This window comes from Vidua chalybeata, chromosome 4 (assembly GCF_026979565.1).
Source record: "Vidua chalybeata isolate OUT-0048 chromosome 4, bVidCha1 merged haplotype, whole genome shotgun sequence".
NCBI lineage: Eukaryota > Metazoa > Chordata > Aves > Passeriformes > Viduidae > Vidua > Vidua chalybeata.
In genome coordinates this window covers 39260050-39280727 of record NC_071533.1, presented here as the reverse complement: position 1 = coordinate 39280727, position 20678 = coordinate 39260050, and the positions used below count along the sequence as shown (strand labels likewise).

At 41.0% G+C, this 20678-nt stretch overlaps 1 protein-coding gene across 1 annotated transcript in view; it reads right to left on the bottom strand.

Moving 5' to 3' along the window:
- Positions 1-319: 319 nt before the first annotated feature.
- Positions 320-20678, bottom strand: part of ENPP6 (ectonucleotide pyrophosphatase/phosphodiesterase 6) — a 31447-nt gene continuing 11088 nt past the window's right edge. Inside the window, exons 3-8 of the mRNA XM_053941868.1 lie at positions 15728-15839; positions 11377-11518; positions 10310-10489; positions 7910-8047; positions 3831-3954; positions 320-3040 (exon numbers count right to left, since the gene is read on the bottom strand). Of these exons, the coding sequence (XP_053797843.1) occupies positions 2817-3040; positions 3831-3954; positions 7910-8047; positions 10310-10489; positions 11377-11518; positions 15728-15839 (920 nt within the window). The 3' untranslated portion in view covers positions 320-2816. The remainder of the gene's footprint in view (positions 3041-3830; positions 3955-7909; positions 8048-10309; positions 10490-11376; positions 11519-15727; positions 15840-20678) is intronic.

Below are 20678 nucleotides of genomic sequence, written 5' to 3'. Positions count from 1 at the left end.
TTCAAGGTCTTGTTGACATTTGCACCATCTCCCACTGGGAAAGGGGGGCTCTGGACAGCCTGAGCCTAATACACCCTCATACCAGGGAAAATGTTCTTAATTTCTGTGCAAACAGCCGATGCGATGGTGACACAGTAGGCTTAGAGAAGTGAGTTTGGAGAGAGCATCCAGGGCTCACCTCTCTTCTTAGAAGTGCAAAATGTTTTGTCATGTCCATTGCCTAGTGGGAATGACATGTTCAAAAGGATGAATGGATGGATGTTCAAAACATTAAATAACGAAATACATGTGGAAAAAAGGACTACATATACAAGCTACATCATCTTGTGTGATGCATTTAATGTCCTTAATTTACATGCTGACAACTTTTAACTTTTAAACTCTAAACAATGTTATCATTCATCTTTCTGATAATTAATCAGCACAAGCTTCAAACACTGTTTATCACACTTTGATGCAGCAATTAGACAAGAAAGGCAAAGTGTTGAGGGGAAGGTTTTGGGCTATTTTTTTCTTCAAAAATCTTACAGTATTTACAAAGAAGTGCTTTTTCTAACACCATTTTTAGAATTACTCACTCATTCACAATCAGTCATTGTATAAAAACATCATTCAGAAATAGGTTTTAAAATACACCCACCTCCATTGCATAGTATACAGAAAAATAGGCAAGAGTTAAGACACTTGATTTTTGAATGAGAAGGTGAATTGATTCAGAGGTATGACATTTCTGAGGAAGAAAGATGCACTTTCAAAAAAATAATGAGCTGTAGTTCGCCTGAAGCCAGTGAGCTTCTTGAAGGTCTGCCATCAAATTTTGCTTTTACAGACCAAGTACCTTTTACCATAAACACAATGCTTGCATTAAGGTCAAACAAATCATACTGCAATTGGATTTACCCTTCAGTATTTGCACATGAACACTGACAAAAATGAGTTACACAAAGTACTCACAAGGATCAGTTTTGATTTCATGTGTCATAGCCCATTGCGGAACAATCAAGGGACCAAATTTGTTATTTTCAATTTCTGTTTGTATAACTGAGGAGCTGAATATACCCTTATACCTTTAGAAACATTTCTTCTGTAAGAAGACCTTGGCTTCTGCTTGCTGGTAAGACTTAAAATGGCATGTTGTGGAGGGGTTAGCAGGCACTGATGGCATCTATCCTGATGATTTTCAGACAAAACTTGGTAATTTAGTTATCTTGTATACTGACTTTTTTTTTTTCCTTTAAAAATGTGCTCCAGTGATTTCACTGAGCCTGGTCCATTAAAGAGCAACAGGGAACTCTGAACAATAGGTGCTTGTTTTACAGCTACTGCAAATGCTTCGAAAGCATTAAATTGCCTTTTATACTCAACAGTCTAATAACAAAGCCTGATTTTTTTCCATTTTTCTCCCAATTGATTTGATGGTTCACTTGAGCTTTAATAACACATTACATAAATCTTTACAGCTATTACAGAAGTCTTTTGTCAAGTTCAATTTGGTGTTTGTTTTTTTTTCCCCACAGTGTAGTCATTCACCCTTAAATGCACTGTAGCACACATACCAAGATCGTGCTTGTCTCTGGATCCAGAGGAGGAGTAAGTCCTGGAGATTTGTTTTACATGGGGAGGGACCTCAGTCCTTCCAAAGGCAGTTTGTTGCTGAAAGCTCCTGGTTCAGAGGTATATCAGATAAAGTGCTGTGCACTCCTGAAGGCACCTCTGGCAACAGCTCTATCCTCTCCTGCTGTTTAATTTAACTTTGCTGTTACACCTTTGCTTGTGCTTGATAGCCCATGGTGGAAAAAATCACCACGATTAGCTGGGAGGGTGGGAGATGTATCAGTGTGCATCTCCCTGCTGCAGAATAAAAGGAAATGTGCTGATCACCAGGCAGAGGTATAGAAAGCAAAATCTGATAGAAGAGCAGTAAATGTTGAAAAAACCTGTAGAAATGCAAATGGGTATAAAACATCAAAACATGATCAGATGATACTATCTTCACCAGGAAAAGCAGAGAGGCTGTTAAAAGCCAGGCTTCCTCATCCTATGTTCTCCTGACCCTTGTGTGTCCAGATGTCTGTTCATTTTCCCATTGGATTTGAAGCGGAGGATTTGTGTCACTTCCTTCTTTCCCAGCATTTCCTTCTGCTGCAGTCTGTGAAGAAAGCCTGGCCCTGGAAATGGGCAGAGCCAGTAATCATGCTGGTGCAAATTAAGAAGGAAAGGCTGAGAGAACTATGATGTTCTCACTCCTCTCCTGCTGACCCACCTCTCTCAGCATTATGGTCCCTCAGCAAAGCTCTTGGCTCTTTAAATGTGTGTCTGTATAGACAGGGCTTGGCTGATGCTGTAAAGAGAAGATGGGGCTCTGCTGGAGCTGGAGATGTAGGGGTGAACCAGGATGAACCCAGCTAAATGCAGAGAGGTTGGTCTCCACTCCTGAACTTCTCAGTATGGTGAACCAGAGTGAGCTCCTCAGTGAAAGATGCTGGGGTGAGATGTGTTTGATGCTCAGAGATCCCCATGTGCACCCACCAGAAAACTTTGTGGATACCCAGCCAGGATTCTGCCCTCACTGGCAGTGCTGTAAATCTAGGTAAGTGACACCACTGTCCCTAACTGTGTTTGGAGCAGCAGAAAACCTGGCTTCATGTTAATACCATTGTAAATGCAGGATGGGTCAGATTCATGCCTGGTGGAGCACAACGGAGGAGTGGGGGACAGCACTCTATTAATGAAGCTATTATTCAACTGAAAAACTTTAAAAAAACAAACAGAGAAGGATGGAGTTGCTGGTGACACTGACTGACATTGTTCAGGAATCACAGTAAGGAGATCTGCCTGGTGAACAGGGAGAGCAGAGCTAGTGCCAGGACACAGCTGCTGCACGGTGGGAGTGGTGCCAAGGGGGCTGTGTTTCGGAGCATGCACTCCACCCTGGACCAGGAGCCATTGTTGGGCAGTGGCTGTACTCCTGCCAGGCTGCACATGATGTTGTAAACATCCACAGATCTGATGGGAGGCGCTCGGTAGTTGGATCGGAAATCTGCAGGCAAAAGAGAGGAGTTGGCATCATGCAACCCTGGAATGTGGGGTACTGTGGGGCAAGGGCTCCTTTGCCTTTCTTGGGACTTACCCAACAAGCTGGGATGTGGCATGCTATACAATTTAGAGCATAGCTCATCAAAAACATTAATTTAAACAATTTTATTAATTATTTTTACTTCTAGACCAAATTTATTCTAAAAAATTTTTAAAAACCCTGAATTTTTAAGTACAGGAGCTACTTTACTGCATGTGCTTGATAGATGTAGTAGCCTGACGTAATTGTATTGCACATTCTGCTTTCACTGGTGCAATATAATTAGCCTGGTGCTCTACCTGGTGCCCTGCCCTGTTTAAAGGGCCTGATGAAGTAGAAACCACGAGTTTTGTGTCTGCCCATCAGACAGGTGGGTGAGGTAGACTTGCCAAAGAAAGTGCCCTGCTGTAGCGAGTCTGAATTCCCCGACAAAAGCAGGATTCATGTGTTTCAAATAAAATTGAAAATTTAGGCCAAAATTTAGGAAAACAGGGCAAAGAGTTAGTAACTGCACTGGGACATCAGAGAAAGGCTGACCAAATCCCTTCACATCTCTCTGCCCTGTTTCTTCAGCTATAAAATAGATGCAGTGCAACAAACCCTCCATAGTGAGGAAATCCTGCAATCTATTTGTATTTTTGGGTGTCACAGAGTGCTACATCAGGGTCCTGATATGCCAGGGGCTGCAGGGATGCAGGAGTGAGGACCATGAGGCTGCAGGGGAAGTGGAACACCAGAGATGGTGTCACTGTACCTGGTCCATATGCAAGGAAGAAGCCTCTCATGTCCATGAGCTCATTGTCGTAGCCATGCCAGCCATTTTGCCAGGCCTCCTTCCTCCCCGTCCCGTTCTCCCAGTAGGGCAGCTTGTCCCTGCTCTGGGTGACAACAGCAGAGCATGGTTAGTGCCTGCCTGCTGGGCTGTGCTGGGGCACTGTGGGGTGCCGTGTTGTGTCTCCATGTGCTGTACCACCCCTTCAGGCCCCACACTGCTGTGACCTGCACAGGAGCTCATGCCCAGGAGGGGTGACCCCTTCCTGACAGCCTTTGCTGTCTCAGTGAGTAACCACCTCCCAGCTGGGAGGCAAGGACAACTCATGTAGATTTCTGCCACAAGCACAAAGTACCACAGTCATTTGTGATGTGTAAGGAAGGTGCTGTCCCTCTCCCCATGCCTGCAGCACTGCTCTCCCACCCAGCGCCGTGCACTTCCGTGGGTTTACTGGAGTGTTGTTCTGCCCCACATGCCATTGATATCTTAGAAAAACAAGTAATTTTTTGCTCCATTTGAGTAGTCAGCCTAACAATACAAATATCACCCCTACTAGATATTTTCTAATTATTATTTCTTCTCCCTACTTGTTTTTGTATTAAAGCAATGAGGTTTGTTCCAGGGAACACTGGCTCTGACCTGAGACAGACCCACTCTCTGTGGCCTAGACTCTGTTTTATTTCCTTGCTCAATGGATCTATGCTTTATTAATTTATCATTATAAATCTTGTTCTTCCTAGCCCATATTGCACTTAAGATGTACTTTTGAATTCCTTCCTTACTTTCTCCTGCTTTGTATTAACAGCTCTTACCTACAACCGTGCCATATCTGTCAGAGCAGCAGTCCCTAGGAGCTGATCAAAAAGCTGGAGCAACCTGTCCATGAGTTTCTCCTGTCCCATGCTCCTTAGGGATAGCAGCAGACAGATATGGCAATCCACATTACCCCAAAACTATGGCAGGAATTTCACTTAAACAAAGAATGTCAACTGACAGTTCATCAGACCATGACATTCATTTCTCTGATAATTACAGAGAAGGAGCTGCACAGTCCTCTAGAGTGTCCAGGTCTCGCCTTCACACTCGGGCACAGAAGGACAGAAGATGCCCCAAAAGAGTTTCCCACATTGCCACTTCGGGCAAGTGCTGCAGCTCCTGCAGGTGGTGAAGCAGAATAAGTGAGGATCCCTTTCCTTTTATAAACATTTATTTTGTCTGATTTTTATCTTCTTCCTTAAGAAAGAAAATGTAATACTCAGCAGATGTACCAGATAATTCCAGAATACTACAGAAAGGGTCAGGTTAGAAGAGATCACAGTAGATCATCTGGTCCAACCTCCCTGCTCAAGCAGGGTTTTCCTATATCACATTGCACAGGATTGCATCCAGACAGTTCTTGAACATCTCCAGTGTGAGTGACTCCACAGTTTCTCTGGGTAATCTGCTCGAGATTAAATGAAACTATTTTAGCTAACAAATTTATTTTCCTGTCCCCATATATTTTCCTGCTCAGAGCAAGCCAAGGAGAAAACCAGCTCCTTCTCCTCTTCCTGCCATAGCTCCTCCTTATGCTGTAGCTTCCCATGATTCCTGGGGATTAAGTGTGCTGCTTGCCATCAGGCAATATGCACAGCATTTTCTAGCATCAGCTTCAGACAAGTGAAGTCACATTTAAATTTCTGGTGGTTCTCTGGCAGCATCATGACATTGCCATACCTACACCCCTCCATGGTCTTAGCAGATGTCCTGGACACAGTTGCTTCCCCAGAAATATCAAATGCAGGAGGAGATGGTGTGCTTTCCATAACCCACCCAGACATCAGGAGACACCTACTCGCAACAGAATGTGCAGTCAAAGGCACAGTAATTATCATCATTTTTGGTGCCAGTTGAGTCAGAAAACACACTACTAACTTTTATAACTGCAGCTGAAGTGAGAGCTCATGAAATGGAACCACTAATGGCAGTAGCTTGAGGGACAGGGCTGTGCAAGCATCCCAGCACTGTCCTTCTGGAGCATCAGGCTCTGCCTTACAGCAAACCCCAAAAACTCCTGCGGCTTCTCTGGGGCCAGGACACTGGCAGCACACTAGTGTGCCTGCCTGGCAAGTCCAAATAGGATGGAGAACTTGTCCGAGATGTAATTTTTCATACTCAGACTAAGCCTGGGCTAGCAATCCTTGTCAAAGATGAAACAGGCGTATCTGAGACTGTGGACCATGGACTTTTCCCTGCATGTGCATGTTTAGAAAATGTGCTGCAGTTGATCTCTATATGTTGGGAAAGTACACGGGATGGGTAGAGAGTGAGCATGCAGCCCTGAGGGCTAACACACAGGAGAGCAGCTGGGGGATCTTAGGCCCAAAGGATGGGGACCACTCACTCGTGTGAAGGGAACAAGGTCATATGAGCAGATCAGCTTTGATACAGCACGAAATCCCTCCTCATCCTGCTTTAACCAAAACATAGATGGACTTCAGTTCCTATGCTCTGTGATGAGGAAAACAGCTTTCCAGATACACCTCCTTTGTCTCTTTCAAAAACCACCACCACCAACAAAATCCCCTTTTTCAAACAGCTTTTAGCTATCCACTAGCTAACAGAGACTTTAAAAACCCTGGGAGCACGACAGGGAAGAGCTGCACATCCTCTCTTCAGTGGTTTGGGCAGGAAGTATAATAGAAGGCTCAATAATTTCTTTAAAAATATGACAGGAAACTTTCATTTTCATATCCCATTCACAGATAATGAAAATGTACTGAAGAGAAGGAAAATCTGACAGCATTAATGAGAGGACATTCTTGAAAATCAGAAACAATGGGAAGGAATGGGCAGAGAGACAGAAATAATTATCATAGCAGCAGTGTTTGCTGCACTGTTATTAAGGTTTGTCAGACTTTCAAAGATTTTTAAGTGCTTTTTCATTTCCTACAGAACATATAAAAATGTTCTATTTTGAACTTTTGTAAGAGAGAGTTTAGTTGTATTTTTTAAAAATAATTTTGGAGGAAATGTTTCATATTCCTAGTTTATCTGTCTAAATCTTAACTCTGGCTTTTTATGCTTTTTTTTTTTTTTTTTTAATCAGAAATGTGGTACTCACCCAGCTGTATTCAAAAGCCATCCGTTTTTTTTAGATGTGCATTTTTATTCAACTGTAGAAACTATTATGCTAAATTCATGTTGGCTAGTGAGAAATGTGGTAGTGTGGACTGAGCAAAGCTTGGTGAGCAGTAGCTCTGAAGGCCATGAAAGATGCTCAGCTGAGTTACAAAAACCTACAAGGCAACAAAGTGCACTGACTATGCTGGGACACAAAAGAAATCCAGGACTCCGTGGTTCTGTTGCCAACTTACTGACTTCATGTATGGCTTTGGGCAAATAACTTAATACCACTGCTCAGTTTATCTCCTTAGAAGATACACAGTTGTCTCACCCTCTGAGCTGTGCTGAGCTGCAATTAGTATTTATAATGTGCCCAGTAGTGACACAAGGACAAAATAACAACAACAATTCAAAGTAAGAAAATAAGTTAGTATGAAAAATCTCTTCATGTCTGGGTTCTCTGCTTAACAAGTTCCCAGGTATTCAGTGTGTGCACTGGGAATCTCTGAGGAGTAAATCTCCAGTCTGACCCTTTTCAGACTGGTGGGCTTGGGAGAAATGGGGCGTTTTTAGGACAGTCTGATGGAAGGAAAGCTAGGCAGAAGGAAAAATTGCCACAAGGTATTGCTGAATGGAGGGAATAATAAGGACTTGAAATGGAAACACTCTTTTTGTGCCTGAAATGAAGGTAGATGGCAAGGGGGGAAGAAGAGTAGGGCAACAAAACTGGAATGTGAAATACAAGAACTACTGCTTTATGACAACAAAGAAAAAAGAGGCATCTTGACTATTTAACTGTCTTTGTTTAGGATAGCTGCAATACTGTTAAGTTCTTTTAAGCACACAGCAGAATTTGACGTTAGTTTTGTCATCAGCCCATTGACTTTAACTCAATGATCAGCAATATATTGCACCTTTTCACGTTCCTGTCTAAGTATTTTGCTTCTATATTTTACCTCTACTATGAACCATCCTTCTTCAGCCACGAGAGTTAGTGGAGACACAAATTTTCCTTTTTTGTAGAAAAACCTGTTTGGAATATCCTGTATGTTATAAACATCCATGTGTTCCACAGCTTTCAATTTTTGATATATCTGCAAAACAAATGAATGTTAGGACACCATATGGCTGTAAAGATCATATGGGTACATAGAAACACCTGGATTTGCAAAATGGCTAATCCCCTGTAATGGCTAATCATCAGCACATTCACACCAGGACTTTGCCTGTCCAAAGATCATGGCTGGATAAAACCTGCTTATGTGGTTTAGGAGATTCTAAAAACTCAGATCATAAACACATAAGAATTCATATATTATTTGTATTTATAATACACAAGTTCACAAATGTATACATGTGAGTGCACCAGCCTACAGAAATGGACCAGGGGAAACCGCACTTTCCCAGGAGGTAGCAAGTGAAGTGGTGAGACACTCAAAAGGCACTATGTGGAACTGTGTACAGGTGTGGAAAAGCAATATTGTCTTCAGTGTCTGCCACTCATTCCCTCTTTTTGCTCATGAGTAGAGAATGAATGTCACCTCACCTGTGTTTCTTGCACTTACCCAGTCAATGACTATCAAGGGATTGATAGTGCTCAGTTATCTGCTTCGTTAGTTATCTGATGTGAGATTAATTAGCCAAAGCCTGCAGCTTTGAATCTGCACAATGCCATGCAAGGGGTTTATTAATATTAATCATGCTGTCTGAAATATAATCACACAAATGTCATTACATCCCAAATTATTCAGAAAATAGATTTTAAATGCCTGGAAAAGATGTTCATATGCCAAAGAGAAGGCAGCTATTGGAGTCCCCAGACTTTATAATGTTCTTTAACAGGTTAAATATTAATAATCTTCAGGAATAAATCGCTCAGTTCTTCAAAGAATGAAAGGTTCTTCACTAGCCTTTCAGCTAAGTCACCCTTGTGTGTATACGTATGTCAGATATGTGCACTGATGTGCAGTGACCATAAGGACAGCATCAGAGTGTGATGGCACAATTCCTCCCACCATGACCGGGGCTAGACAGTGGTCACCAGTACTTCTGGTGCTTTGAAATGGAGTAATTCTTAGAGATGATAACCACTATGTCATAATACACTCCAACTCATAAACATAGCTCTTTAAAAATCATTAGAAATAGAGAATCTAGCTATTGGGAAACTGAAAATCAACTTTATTTTGCTTAAAAAACAGCTCTCCAGTAAGAAATCCTAAAAAGAAATGAAGAAAGGAAACAAAACCATAGTATAAGGCATTGTACTTTATTATCCTTAGGAATATTAGGCTGTTTAACGAGAGAGAAGCATGTGCTGAAGAGCTTTGTCAGATGAAACCCCATGATTGTGTGAAGTTGCAACTTGCCCTTGTTTGAAAGTCTGGCCTACAAAACCAGGGAGCTCTGGGTTAAGCATATCTATGCTGTGATCCCCTGTGGTGCACTTGCGAGTGAATTGCTCATGCATGCCTCTAAGACAACTTTCAATTCTGGCACTAATTCGAAATGTTCACAATATCACAGACACACAATTCCTGAAGAGACCATTTGGGTGCAAAGATCAGCAAATATTCTCTTTAAAAAAATTGCACAGGCTACAATATACTGTAACTGGATAAAATATAATATAGAAACCAAAACTATTTGCCTGGGGAACAGTTTGCCCATTTTCTACATCCACTCATCTATATTCTGAGGACAGCAGGAATGACTTCTCCTGCATTAGTTTCAGGTTAAACTATAATGTACTTGTCTGTTAGTCAGAGAAACTACATGTTCATTATTTTCAAATCTTTTCTCTATTGTTTTAAATTATCCCTCAAAACCCTGAAGTTCTAGCATTGAGCTTTTATGGTTGACTCAATCCAACATGCTTCATCAAAAATCCCTCCAAGGACAATATTGTAAAAAATATTTTTTGTAGTTCTGGTCTAATGGAGTTGGTTCCTCAGTGGGAGTTTACTGGAATATGAATGCCTGAACCTGCTTCAGATGATTTGAACATCCTAGCTAGAGTGTCAATAAATTGACTAATATATATAAAATCCTAAAAGTGCATTTTGAACTAAAATATTTTAGCTATTTATCAGAAGCTAATAGGGGTGGGGTTTAAAAGCATGTGTCCTTGCTATGTAACAACGAAAGCTCATGCTTTTTAATTTGCCTGGTGTGACTTTCCTTTAGAAGCCAGCATCACAAGAGTGTTACAGGATCAAAGTCTGACTCCTGATAAAAGCTGATTTTTGCACACATCTCTGAGAGCAGTATTTGGATGTTAAGAGAAAACAGAAGACAAAAATGGCATAAGAAATAAGAAAACACAAAACTGAGGGGTACAACTATGCTGCACTTACCTCTGCCTGCTTCTCTGGAGCTGGCCAGAGGCTCACAACAGGACCTCGGTCTTTCATTTGTATGGTATCACTCATATTGATATAATTTTTCAGCTCAATCACTTTATGTGCCCAAGAGATGTCTGTCATCCCATGATCAGAGAAGAGGAGGACGTTGATATCATTCTGAAGGCCTTTGCTCTGTGAAGAAAGTGCATGACAAGTTTTAGGACCTGTAAGAGCTTTGCACTGTCTGTGCCTGCTGGAAAATTTAAATCACCTTTTGACCTCCAGTGATTCTGTGGAAGTTAACCAGAAGGATCATGTCCATAAATGTCCTGCAATGTGCTTTGCCACCACCCATAATGGTGGACATCCACTTTTACTTGCTGCTCTGGAAAAGTCTGAGAGGTTAGCACCAGAGTTTTTCCAAAACAAGTCCATGCAGCAATTTTGCCATGATACCACTTGTGGAAGGGGTGTTTCTCTCTTTCTCTCCCAGACATGAGCACTTAGCATTAGAGCTTTTAATATTTAGTGAAATTGAAGATACATATTCCTCTCTTCACTGAAACACATAAAAACTTCAATATGCATTTATCATTATCAGAAATATTCACAGAATTGTTTTTTACCCAAAAGATTTTCTCACTGCAAAATCATTTCAATAATGCTTTTTTAAAACCAAGTTTAAATTACAGAGTTCTGTCATAAAAACCACTATAAAAGTTAATTGTCTGATTCCACAAACTTTAGGAAACACACAGTTTTGATTCCTTCACCTACAATGAAGTTCAGCTACCAACACAAGTAATAAACAGAGCAACGCATATATTGGTTTGTAGCTTCCTGGAGCTACTGGTATAAATCTACCAGGAGGGTTATAATATCATCAATGAAAATAATAATCAGGGTAAAGGTGCCTTGACTTTCACATGAACTCAGTGGCCTGTTTCTCAAGAAATAAAAATTTACAGCCACTGTATTCAGTTACACGTGTTAAATGGGCTCTTGGCAGTGCCACAAAGAACAGTTTTAAAAGCCTTTTCCAAAGGCACCCAGGAGCTGGGTTTATGGATGCCACTCACCTTGATGAGTGAGATCATGTTGCTCAAGGCTTTGTCCACTTCCTTCAACGCGTTCTTCCGCTGCTGGGACGAAGGGCCGTAGTGGTGGCCTTCCACATCAATGCGCTCATAGTACACTGCAGCCATCTCGGCGCTGTTGTTGCTGGGTGTGGGAGAGAGGGCAAGGAGTGAAAGGCTGACACACATGGAGACCTCCTGGCTGCTGGCATTGCTGTCTTCACAAGCATGTAGAGCCACAAAACCCTGTTTTCTGCTTCCAACCTGTGCCGTCCTACCACCTATTGCACTGCTGGGCTCATTATTCACACCCAGAGTCTCCTGAGTTTGCCTGAGACTCCCATCAGAGGCAGCAGGTGGAAAATGCCACATGCGAGCACAGGCTGGCCCGGCCGTCCTCTACTAACCTCTTTGAATTAGGAAGGCAGCTTTCCCTTTAATAACAAAGAAAATCTGATTTCTATGCTGAATGCCCCTATTAAAAGGATTATGGGAATTACCAGTCAAATGTGCTTTAATTAAAGTTTGGCACTTCTGGCTTTCTCCTGTGTGAGGTCTTCCAAACCACAGAGGTCAACTCGGGATGTGCTCTGCCTTACAAAATACCAAGCAGTATGAACGGGGATGGGATTTTAGAAGGGGGTTTTATTCAGGAACATGAGCAATGGAAACTAAAGTAATCCCAGAATTGCACAAGTTTAGCTGATTGCACTTTTTTGCATTCATTGCTCTCAGCCTAATTAGTGGGGATAGCACGCACATTAGTGCTCAATTTCATTTTCATGATCACTTTACTGTTCACTGCAAATCTCCCTGAGAGAAGTTGTGTGGATAAAATCACAAACCTAGACTCCTGAAGTTCAAACCCAGTCTTTTTGTGCTGTACTTAATATATGGCAGAGCATGCCATCCATATTACATGCTCTCACCCATATGAAGATCCCTACAAAAAGACTTGTTAGTTCAGCATCTCTGATTAAAGACACTTGGGTAGTCTGGTGTAATGAGTGGGACAGAGGAGGCAAAATCAAAGGTGAGGGACTGAGTGAATGAATTAGCATCTGTCATTTGCATTTCTCAGTTTGTAGAAGGCCTCAGAGGAGCAGTCCTGTGAGAAGCTGAAGATGTCTGCTGGGGTGGGAATTTCTCCACTGCTAGCCCTGCAGAACAGTGCTGTTTCTCACTCCTCAAGATTTTAAAATAATTTAAATGAAATGGCCCTTCCCTCTCCTCAGTTTCATTTTAAGCATTACTTTTCATCTGTATCAGGCATAAATTACTTTCTAAAATTTAACCCTGTAATTTCTCTATTGCATACACAGTCATTGAATCTACTGAAATAGTTCTCTTCTGCTGCAGTGCCTGTATTACAAACTACTTAAACTAATTTGTCTTCTCACCTGTAAGTAAATTATCATTTTGATCAAGATAGAGAGAAAGATAGATAAGAAAGAGATTTATTGCATAAAACAAGTGATCTCATTTAGGCTGTGGTGAGATTTCTCCATGAGGGCTCAATGCTGTAAGGAAGAATATTTAATTACTTAAATGGGAGAAGCTCCAGTAATGCAGCATGCTTAGGAGTTTGCAGGATTTGGTACAGCATGTCTGGAGTTTCACTTTGTTTCCATTTTTTGCCTGTTTTTCTATGAAAAAAAAAAAGGGTTTTCTAAGTTTTCTAAGAAAACCCTTATCGTTGCTTGCATGGGAGAGGTATTCTGTCTTTAGACGAGGTATTCTGTTAGTCCTGTCTTCTTCCATCACCAGTAACTTTCCAAATAAATTACTTAGAAATGATTGCTGAAGAAAGTTGGACAGCACTGATGGCAACACCAAAAAGTATTTTATATTCTACCAGCACACTTTGCAAGTACAATTGCAGACTTGACGACACCTCCAGGAAAGTATGTAGATTACAACAGCCCATAAGTTACTGAAAAGATTCAAGGGAGGTTTCAGCTTTACTTGCCAAAAATAGATGCTTGACTTTGTTGTGAATAGTCTTAGTCCAAATAGTGGTCTTGAAGCACCAGTTTGAAAAGACTGGAGAACATTGCTGAAGGATGATTTCCTTTGGTTGCAAAAGAAGCTCAGTGGCTCCCTGATGAGTTAGGTACTTCTCTACCCTGGAGTCCCTGCAAGGTTTGCTAATGCTGGGAGCCCAAGTGCAGTTCTTTAACTACTAACACCTGCCATTAGGGCTACTGAGCAAGGCACTGCTCCAGGCAACAGACTGCCCTTGACACAGGCCATTTTCTCACGTATAGCTAAAAACAGTCTCAGCCTAATGGGCTTTTCCAATTACCTAGGGTGTGAAAAGGAAACAGACTGCATTTGCCAGCCTTTGAACAGCTTCAAAAGTCAAAAGGACTTGTGAAAGATATAGATGACAAGCTCAAGACTCTTCTACTTGGAGATGCTAAATCCTGCTAAATGAATATGTCTACAATAAAAGCATTTCAGAGGCTTTACTTCTTATGGGCTGGCACAGCAGCATGAAACTTCTAAATCTTAAAGAAATAAACAAAGAGGATGGATGAGAGAAAGAATAAGGAAAACCTACCAGATTTTTATCTGTTTGTTCTCTACCCTCCCTTCTTACTTTAAGTCCCTGCAGTATTTACACCCAAACCTGGTTATTAATTTTATCTAAGATCATTCATTTTTCTTCTTTCCCACATTGTTGGAGGCAGGGCACTTAGTTTAAAGGAAAAGAACTCAGGAAGAAATTCACCAGGGATGGTGTGTAAACAGACACCAGCGACAGGAGCTCCTGCTTCACTGGGATGATCTGTAGGATTTGGGCACTTCAGAAGACTGTAGCTGTTATGTGTGACATCTTGGTAGCAGGGATTTACACTTTTCTTGAAATCATCAACTTTCACCTCTTGCAAGTTGTTCCACCAACACTGTTGTTGTGTCCCTTTCCTTTTCCACTGCAGACAGCAACAGGCAGCCTTGTGGCTTGGGCAGAATTAGCTACTGAAACTCTCTAGCTACCCAAAATAACAGCTTGAAGGGCTGGCACTTTTAACAGTTTGTGCCTTATTTTTAACTATGTTCACAATTACAGAGCCGAAAAACAGCACTGAGCACCCTTATACACTGTGCTTCACAGAAACCAGGCAAGAAGCTTCAAGTATATCTTCACCCATCCCAAAATGATAGGAGACCAAAAATCTTTCTACAGTAATTCTGGGTTTCCATCAGAAGTCAGAGCCGATTTCTGTATTACATCTTCCATTCCCTTTTTTATTCACTGAGTTAAAAGCATTGCAAAAGGTCCAGAAAGCCTCCTATGGCACATATGGCTTCATGTCACATGCAGGTAGCTTTCTTTAAATCTAAGCTAAATAATTTCAGGATAAACCTCTCACATGGTCTCAGAAACCTTCTGTCTAAGCCCATCCTGCAAATAATACTTATTTGTGAGCATCTCTGCAGCAGGGCTCAGTGTGCAACTGCGAGCAACTTTTCCAACAGCACTCTCATCATTTTGTAGACTGTAGTTCAAGAAAAATCAACACTCAGCACCTGAACACAAAACTTTTTGGATACAAATTGCTATGGCAGTTGCAAGTATTAAAGTAGAAGGGTTTCCTAGGATTCGATTAATTATGGAACTAGCAAGGCTTTAAAAGGAGGAACTTAGTTATGGCCAAAGTAAGGCATTGGTGCTGCATGTGGTGGTGCAGTCTTCCCTGATTTTACACCCTGTGTGGATTTGTCTCTTGTAAATGTTTGGATGAGAGATGATGGAACTTGAAAGCTGGGTCTGGAGAATCCATTTTTCCAGGAGTTATCTGAGAGATATATTCCCATCAGTTGGACTATATGGTTGTTGTAGGTCCCTTCCAACTGAACTCTTCTACTCTATTCTATACCCATATTTGCACAAAATCAATGCCCTCTCCAAAAATATTTTGCTTGAGGTGTTCTAAAATGAAGAAAAAGCCAAAGCATCAGTCTCATAAACAAGTGACTGGAGCTGAATTTCAGAATTTCCAAACTCCCTCTCTAAATACAAGCATTTCAAAGCCTTTTCTTGCAGGTCAGTGAATAGACATGCACAGACTCATCCTGAAGTTGTTTGAAAGAGCAAATTAAAACCAGTTAAGTCAGCATGTCTCCTCCTTGTTGCAGCCTACAGAGAAACAGAGGAGCACATCTTTCCCTCCACTCTTAATGTAAGGGCCTATTTCTGTTACGGTGTTGTTCCTATGATGATACTATAAAGCAGTCTCAGCCCTCATCTTCCTACCTGGAAGCCCATCCTGAAAATCTCCCTGATAGTAAATCCAAATACTTGTCCTAGGGAGAGGAAACCCCACACAGCAAAAATCTAGTGACATACCACAGAGACTCGAGGGCATCGCTGATGGCGTCTGCAAAGTTTTTGTCTGTTGGGACACTGAAGTACTCGCGGCAGTAACTTGGTCTGACTCCAAGGATTTCGACCTCGCAACCTACGAGCAAAAAATGTGATAAGCTCTGCTATTTCACCTTGATCACAGACCTCACACCTTGGTGTCCAAGTTGAGGTCTGTAAACCCCCTGTGATATTACTTACCTTATGCCTTCCCTGCCAGAAACCATGTGGTTGGCAAGGGAAAGGAGCAAAGAGGTTGGTTGGACAAGTGCTTGTAGCAAACTGTACATTGGACCCTTTTATTTTCCTCTCTAAAAGGAAGGTCTCTGTGTGACCTTCCCACAATAAAATGCTTATTCCCTCATGGCAGACCATTTCTACCTAAATCACCACCTGGTTTATATTTTAACTTCTATGGCCATATAGCCTCATTTCCCGGCTTCCAACATAATAGATTTAGATATTGTTCTCTGAAACTTCAGCAAATACTTTCCAGTTAGACACGCTGTGTCTTACACTGCAATATCCTCTACAAACTGTATTTTATTATGTGATACTGGCTCTCCACTATTGTATCTGTTTCCCAGGAGGTCTTATTAAAACAGTGTAAACCAATTTACTCTCTTAGTAACTTGTGGCCTTTCTTGCAAAATAAAGTCTGTTTTGTGGCCTAAAAATTTATGGCAACAAATCCTACAGGAGAACATGGCCCTGAACATAGAAAAACATGTTTTTGTGAGGTTTCTTTGCCCTTTTGCTCTCCAGTTACTATGCTGCTGAATAATATTAATATTTAAAAGAAGTATGCTTCCAGAAAAACACTGGATTAATGCAAATTATCATTCCAGAACCCCAGAGTCCTCCCATCACAGTTAGGCATTTTCTGATGTATTCAGAAATACATCAGAAAACAAGGGGCACAAGGAGGAATCAAAACCAAAAAAAACCCCACCTTTTGCAAAATGGCCTCTGTATACAGCAACACAGTCTGGTCAAAAAGGCATCTCTAAGCCAAAGCCTGAATCTGTACATCTGGGTCCCTCTGCTTCTCCTTTGGGAGGAAAGTGAAATGCATTAAGGACTGTCGTAAGTTGACTTATTGCTTGGGGCAGAAGAAAGAGGTGTAAGTACAAAGAGGGCTCTACAGCAAGCAGAGCTACTACCAGAGGTGATTTACAGTGGTTTGCTTACTGGGACACTCAATAAAGAAAGTCTGTCTGACTTGCTTCTCAGCTCCCATGAGCTCACATCACTCAGGTGCAGTACTGGTGCGCAGGGAAAAGCACACCGCTTGCTGGCTGGCTAGGAGTCTTCTGATGTGATGGTTCAGGAGTACCATGAAAAAATAGAAAAACTTAAATGTTTAAGCTTAGGAAATTTTTAAAACCTTCAATGATTTGCAGAAAGCCAGATAAGTCAGATGGAAATAATCCTTTCCAAAAGTTAAAGGGCAGTAGCACACATGACAGATTCAGTCTCTTTGCCTGTGGTAGCAACTCCCAGGTCTCCACATGCTTTGTGTGTTTCAAGTAATCTGTTATGATTAATTAATTATTTGCAACAATAAACATCAAATATAGTCAACTGATTTCTTTTCCTGTAAAAACACATTTGCCTACTCTTGAAACTATATCTAATTTTTATTTCTATTAAAATTGTGGGATGGTGCTTACTTTTAATTCTTCCCCTGTTGCCCCAAACATATGATTTAATATTCCACTTTCTGCATGAAAATACCTCAATGTTCATGTCTCCACCATGATCCAGCATGAGTTGTCTGCAGCCTGGATAAACAGCCAGCAGATTACTTTTCAAGAACTGACTGTCTAGATCACCCCACAATAAAACTCCTATACATCTGCACACAGCATCCCCAAGAAATTATACTATGCAGCAGAGATGGGTCCAAGATGATACTTAACCAAATAATCAGAAAAATGTATTCCATTAAAGGCCTGAAGTCATACCCACAAGACCCCTTCCCTGAGGGCACAGAGCTCCAGTCTTTTGTAGGATATTCTGGGTGCTACCAGCAGCAAAACAAGGGCTTTCAGCTACCTCAGATGCTAGAAGTGATGCAGTTGTCCTCTGTGGGCTTTGCTAGTATTTCAGGACTAATTTGGAACTTTGGAGTCAATTTCTCCTTTCATAGTTGAGTCTGGCGCAAGATTCTCTCCAAAACCAGGCAAGAAGTTAAGAATGCATTTGAAAGTAGTTAGAAATACCTTGTGTTTAACTTCAGGTGGATAACTGCTCAGACCCAGTGACTAATAGGATCATTTTGCATTTTGCCACTTTTTTTCTTCAGATACTGACATCAGATTGTAATTTTCTCAAATAACATTCCTCAGAATTACTCATGAGATAATTTTAACTGGGATATTTTAGTTTCTGAGATATCTTTGCTATTTCTAGATTGTCAAGTGATGACCATGACGTAAAAGACTACAGGGTAGCAAGAATTAGAAATCATTTAATCATTTTGGCCAGTGGTCTTCAAGTGTGCAGTTCATTGACAGTACCATTGGAAATTCAAGACATTTAGACAGCAAGAGCTTCCTTTTCCTTTTTCTGTTTATCTTTTTTTTTTTTTTTAGCCTCTATGATGAATAGAACTTAAATTAGGTTTTTTAATGTTAAGGCTTGTTACAAGTCCAAAATACTGGCCATGAAGAAATGAAGGCCCTTTAATATTTAAATTTCATTTTGGTAGAGGCTAGGACAGATGGTAAATTTTCTCTTTTATATATTACGGGAAAGAAAATTTAAGCAGATCTGGAGCCAGACAAAGGGAATGCTAAGTTTTTCTTGGTTAAACTACAAATAGTTAAGCTGTATTTGCTAAGATGTAATGCTAGATATCTTTGCATAGTTTTGTATGATGCTAAACCTTTATTTAAAAACCTGAACTACTGGAGCAGGAATAAGGACTTCTTTCAGAGTGATAAACCCCTCTTTATCTATCTGACATGGAGACCTGAATCTCTGCCAGCTTTAAATTGCATTTCTAAACATTTATTTAACAGTTGGACACTTCATGTCATAACAGAAGATTTTGAAAACTTTCCAGACTAGCTGGATGGTCTGGTAAATATTATGTTTAAATGGCAGAAATTGAGTTTAGAGTCTTTTTTCTTCCCCCCTCTGTCTCTCATTTCAGTGTTTAGAGAAGTTGTCACTGCACTTCAGCTAAAGTAGTTACAAAGGCTGCTGGAAAATGAAGGAGCTTGAGCATCTGGGATGATGCCACTTACTGGGCTCAGGGTGAGGACCACTCCAAGGTTTTGACCTCAGTGGTACTGCCAGGAGGCTCTTGCACTCCTCTGAGCATTCTCCACCTGCTGGAGCAGCAGTGCTTTGGACAGGCAACCTGGGTGTGAGGCTGTGCCTTTCACCCCACGCACAGCATGAAGAAAGGAAAAAAAATCCCTACAAGGCAAGGCCTTATGTTTTGGCAGAAGTGGTGTTTGGGACCCCCAGCGTGGCAATAGTTTGGCTCCTCTGCTTCTAGAATCAAGAGATCTCAGATGCATTCTGCCCATGAGTTGTCTTTGTTGGGTTTATGTTAGGCTCACAGATAAAGCTGTGTGATCATTCACATCTGAGAGCTCTCCTGTTCTATGTTCCTGTGTGCCGGGGTCTGGATTTTTTTCCTTTAGGCAGTGATTACACATGAGAGAGGAACATAGCGGAGAAAATGAAGCAGCAGATTTTGGGTTCAGACTTTGCAAAGCTTGGAATTGGCACTGAGGAGGAAATTACACTGGTAAAAGCTAATCCTTGGAATCAGCATTCTGGTATTTCCAATGCATTCCTCCTATGGTTCATTGATCTTGTTTATCTTTATTGCTGGCTAAAGAGAAAATAGCATCCTCCAGAGCAAAGTGTGATGATTTGGCTATATATTGCAGTACCTATTAAGAGTTTCCCATACTTTTCCTGTTTGGATCTTTATCATAATTGCAAGATTCATTACTAAGCAGCAGTGTGTCTTTAGGCTGGAAAGCTAATCACTAATAGCAGATCATATGCAGTGCAAATGTCTGTGGGACCTCTACTCACCTTGGTTATTAAATCTCAGGGGTTTATTTTCATTTTGTTTGGTATTGCTCCCCATTCAAATGGCTTGTTAAGAATTTCAGCTTTAACATTATAGATCTAGAATTTTTAGAAAGGATTTTGTCCTTGCTATGGAACAAGAAAATGTTGGCAAAAAATCGTATAGGGAAAACGTAACAAATGCTGTTGCATTTGGAGTGACTTCTGTTCACTCCAGTTATACCTGGAGTCCTACTGCAGCCCAACAGCCTTGTATTTCAGTTCAGTCACTCCATACTTCACTCTGCCTCCTGTGTCTGATCCTGTATGGCCAATGTGTCCTTTGAGACCACGAGTACCCTTAAAATAAACATGTGCTTCAGCTTTTGCTGAACTGAAGCACTGACAGCTTTGCCAAAGGTCAGCCATCACAGATAAATAATTAAGGACAGACAGAGGTATATGTCACAGTCCACAGCTGAAATGCCAGATCCATGCAAAAATTCCCCCTCTGTATCATAAGAGAGTTCAATGCATACACTTGGGAGTGTAAGCACTGGGGATAGGGCGTGTCTTTTGTTCCTTGCAATTTTCAGCTAGAAATTGCAGGCAGAGTGAAGAGGAGATATAGATATATATATAGATACAGATATATAATATGTTTTCTCCCTGGGAAACAATGGTCAAAGGGCAACATGAAGGAGCTAGGTAAAGTCCAAAGGCACTTAATGGGAAGTGATACTGGTTTTTTGGATTTCAGCAGCTCTCTGTAGGCTGTTACATCTATTCAGTACATAATTATACCTATTGAGAGCAATTACAATAGTAGTTAAAAATGAAAAGTCTACAGAAAGAGATATTTTTATAAATTTTTAGAAGAATTCCTACATTCTTGTAT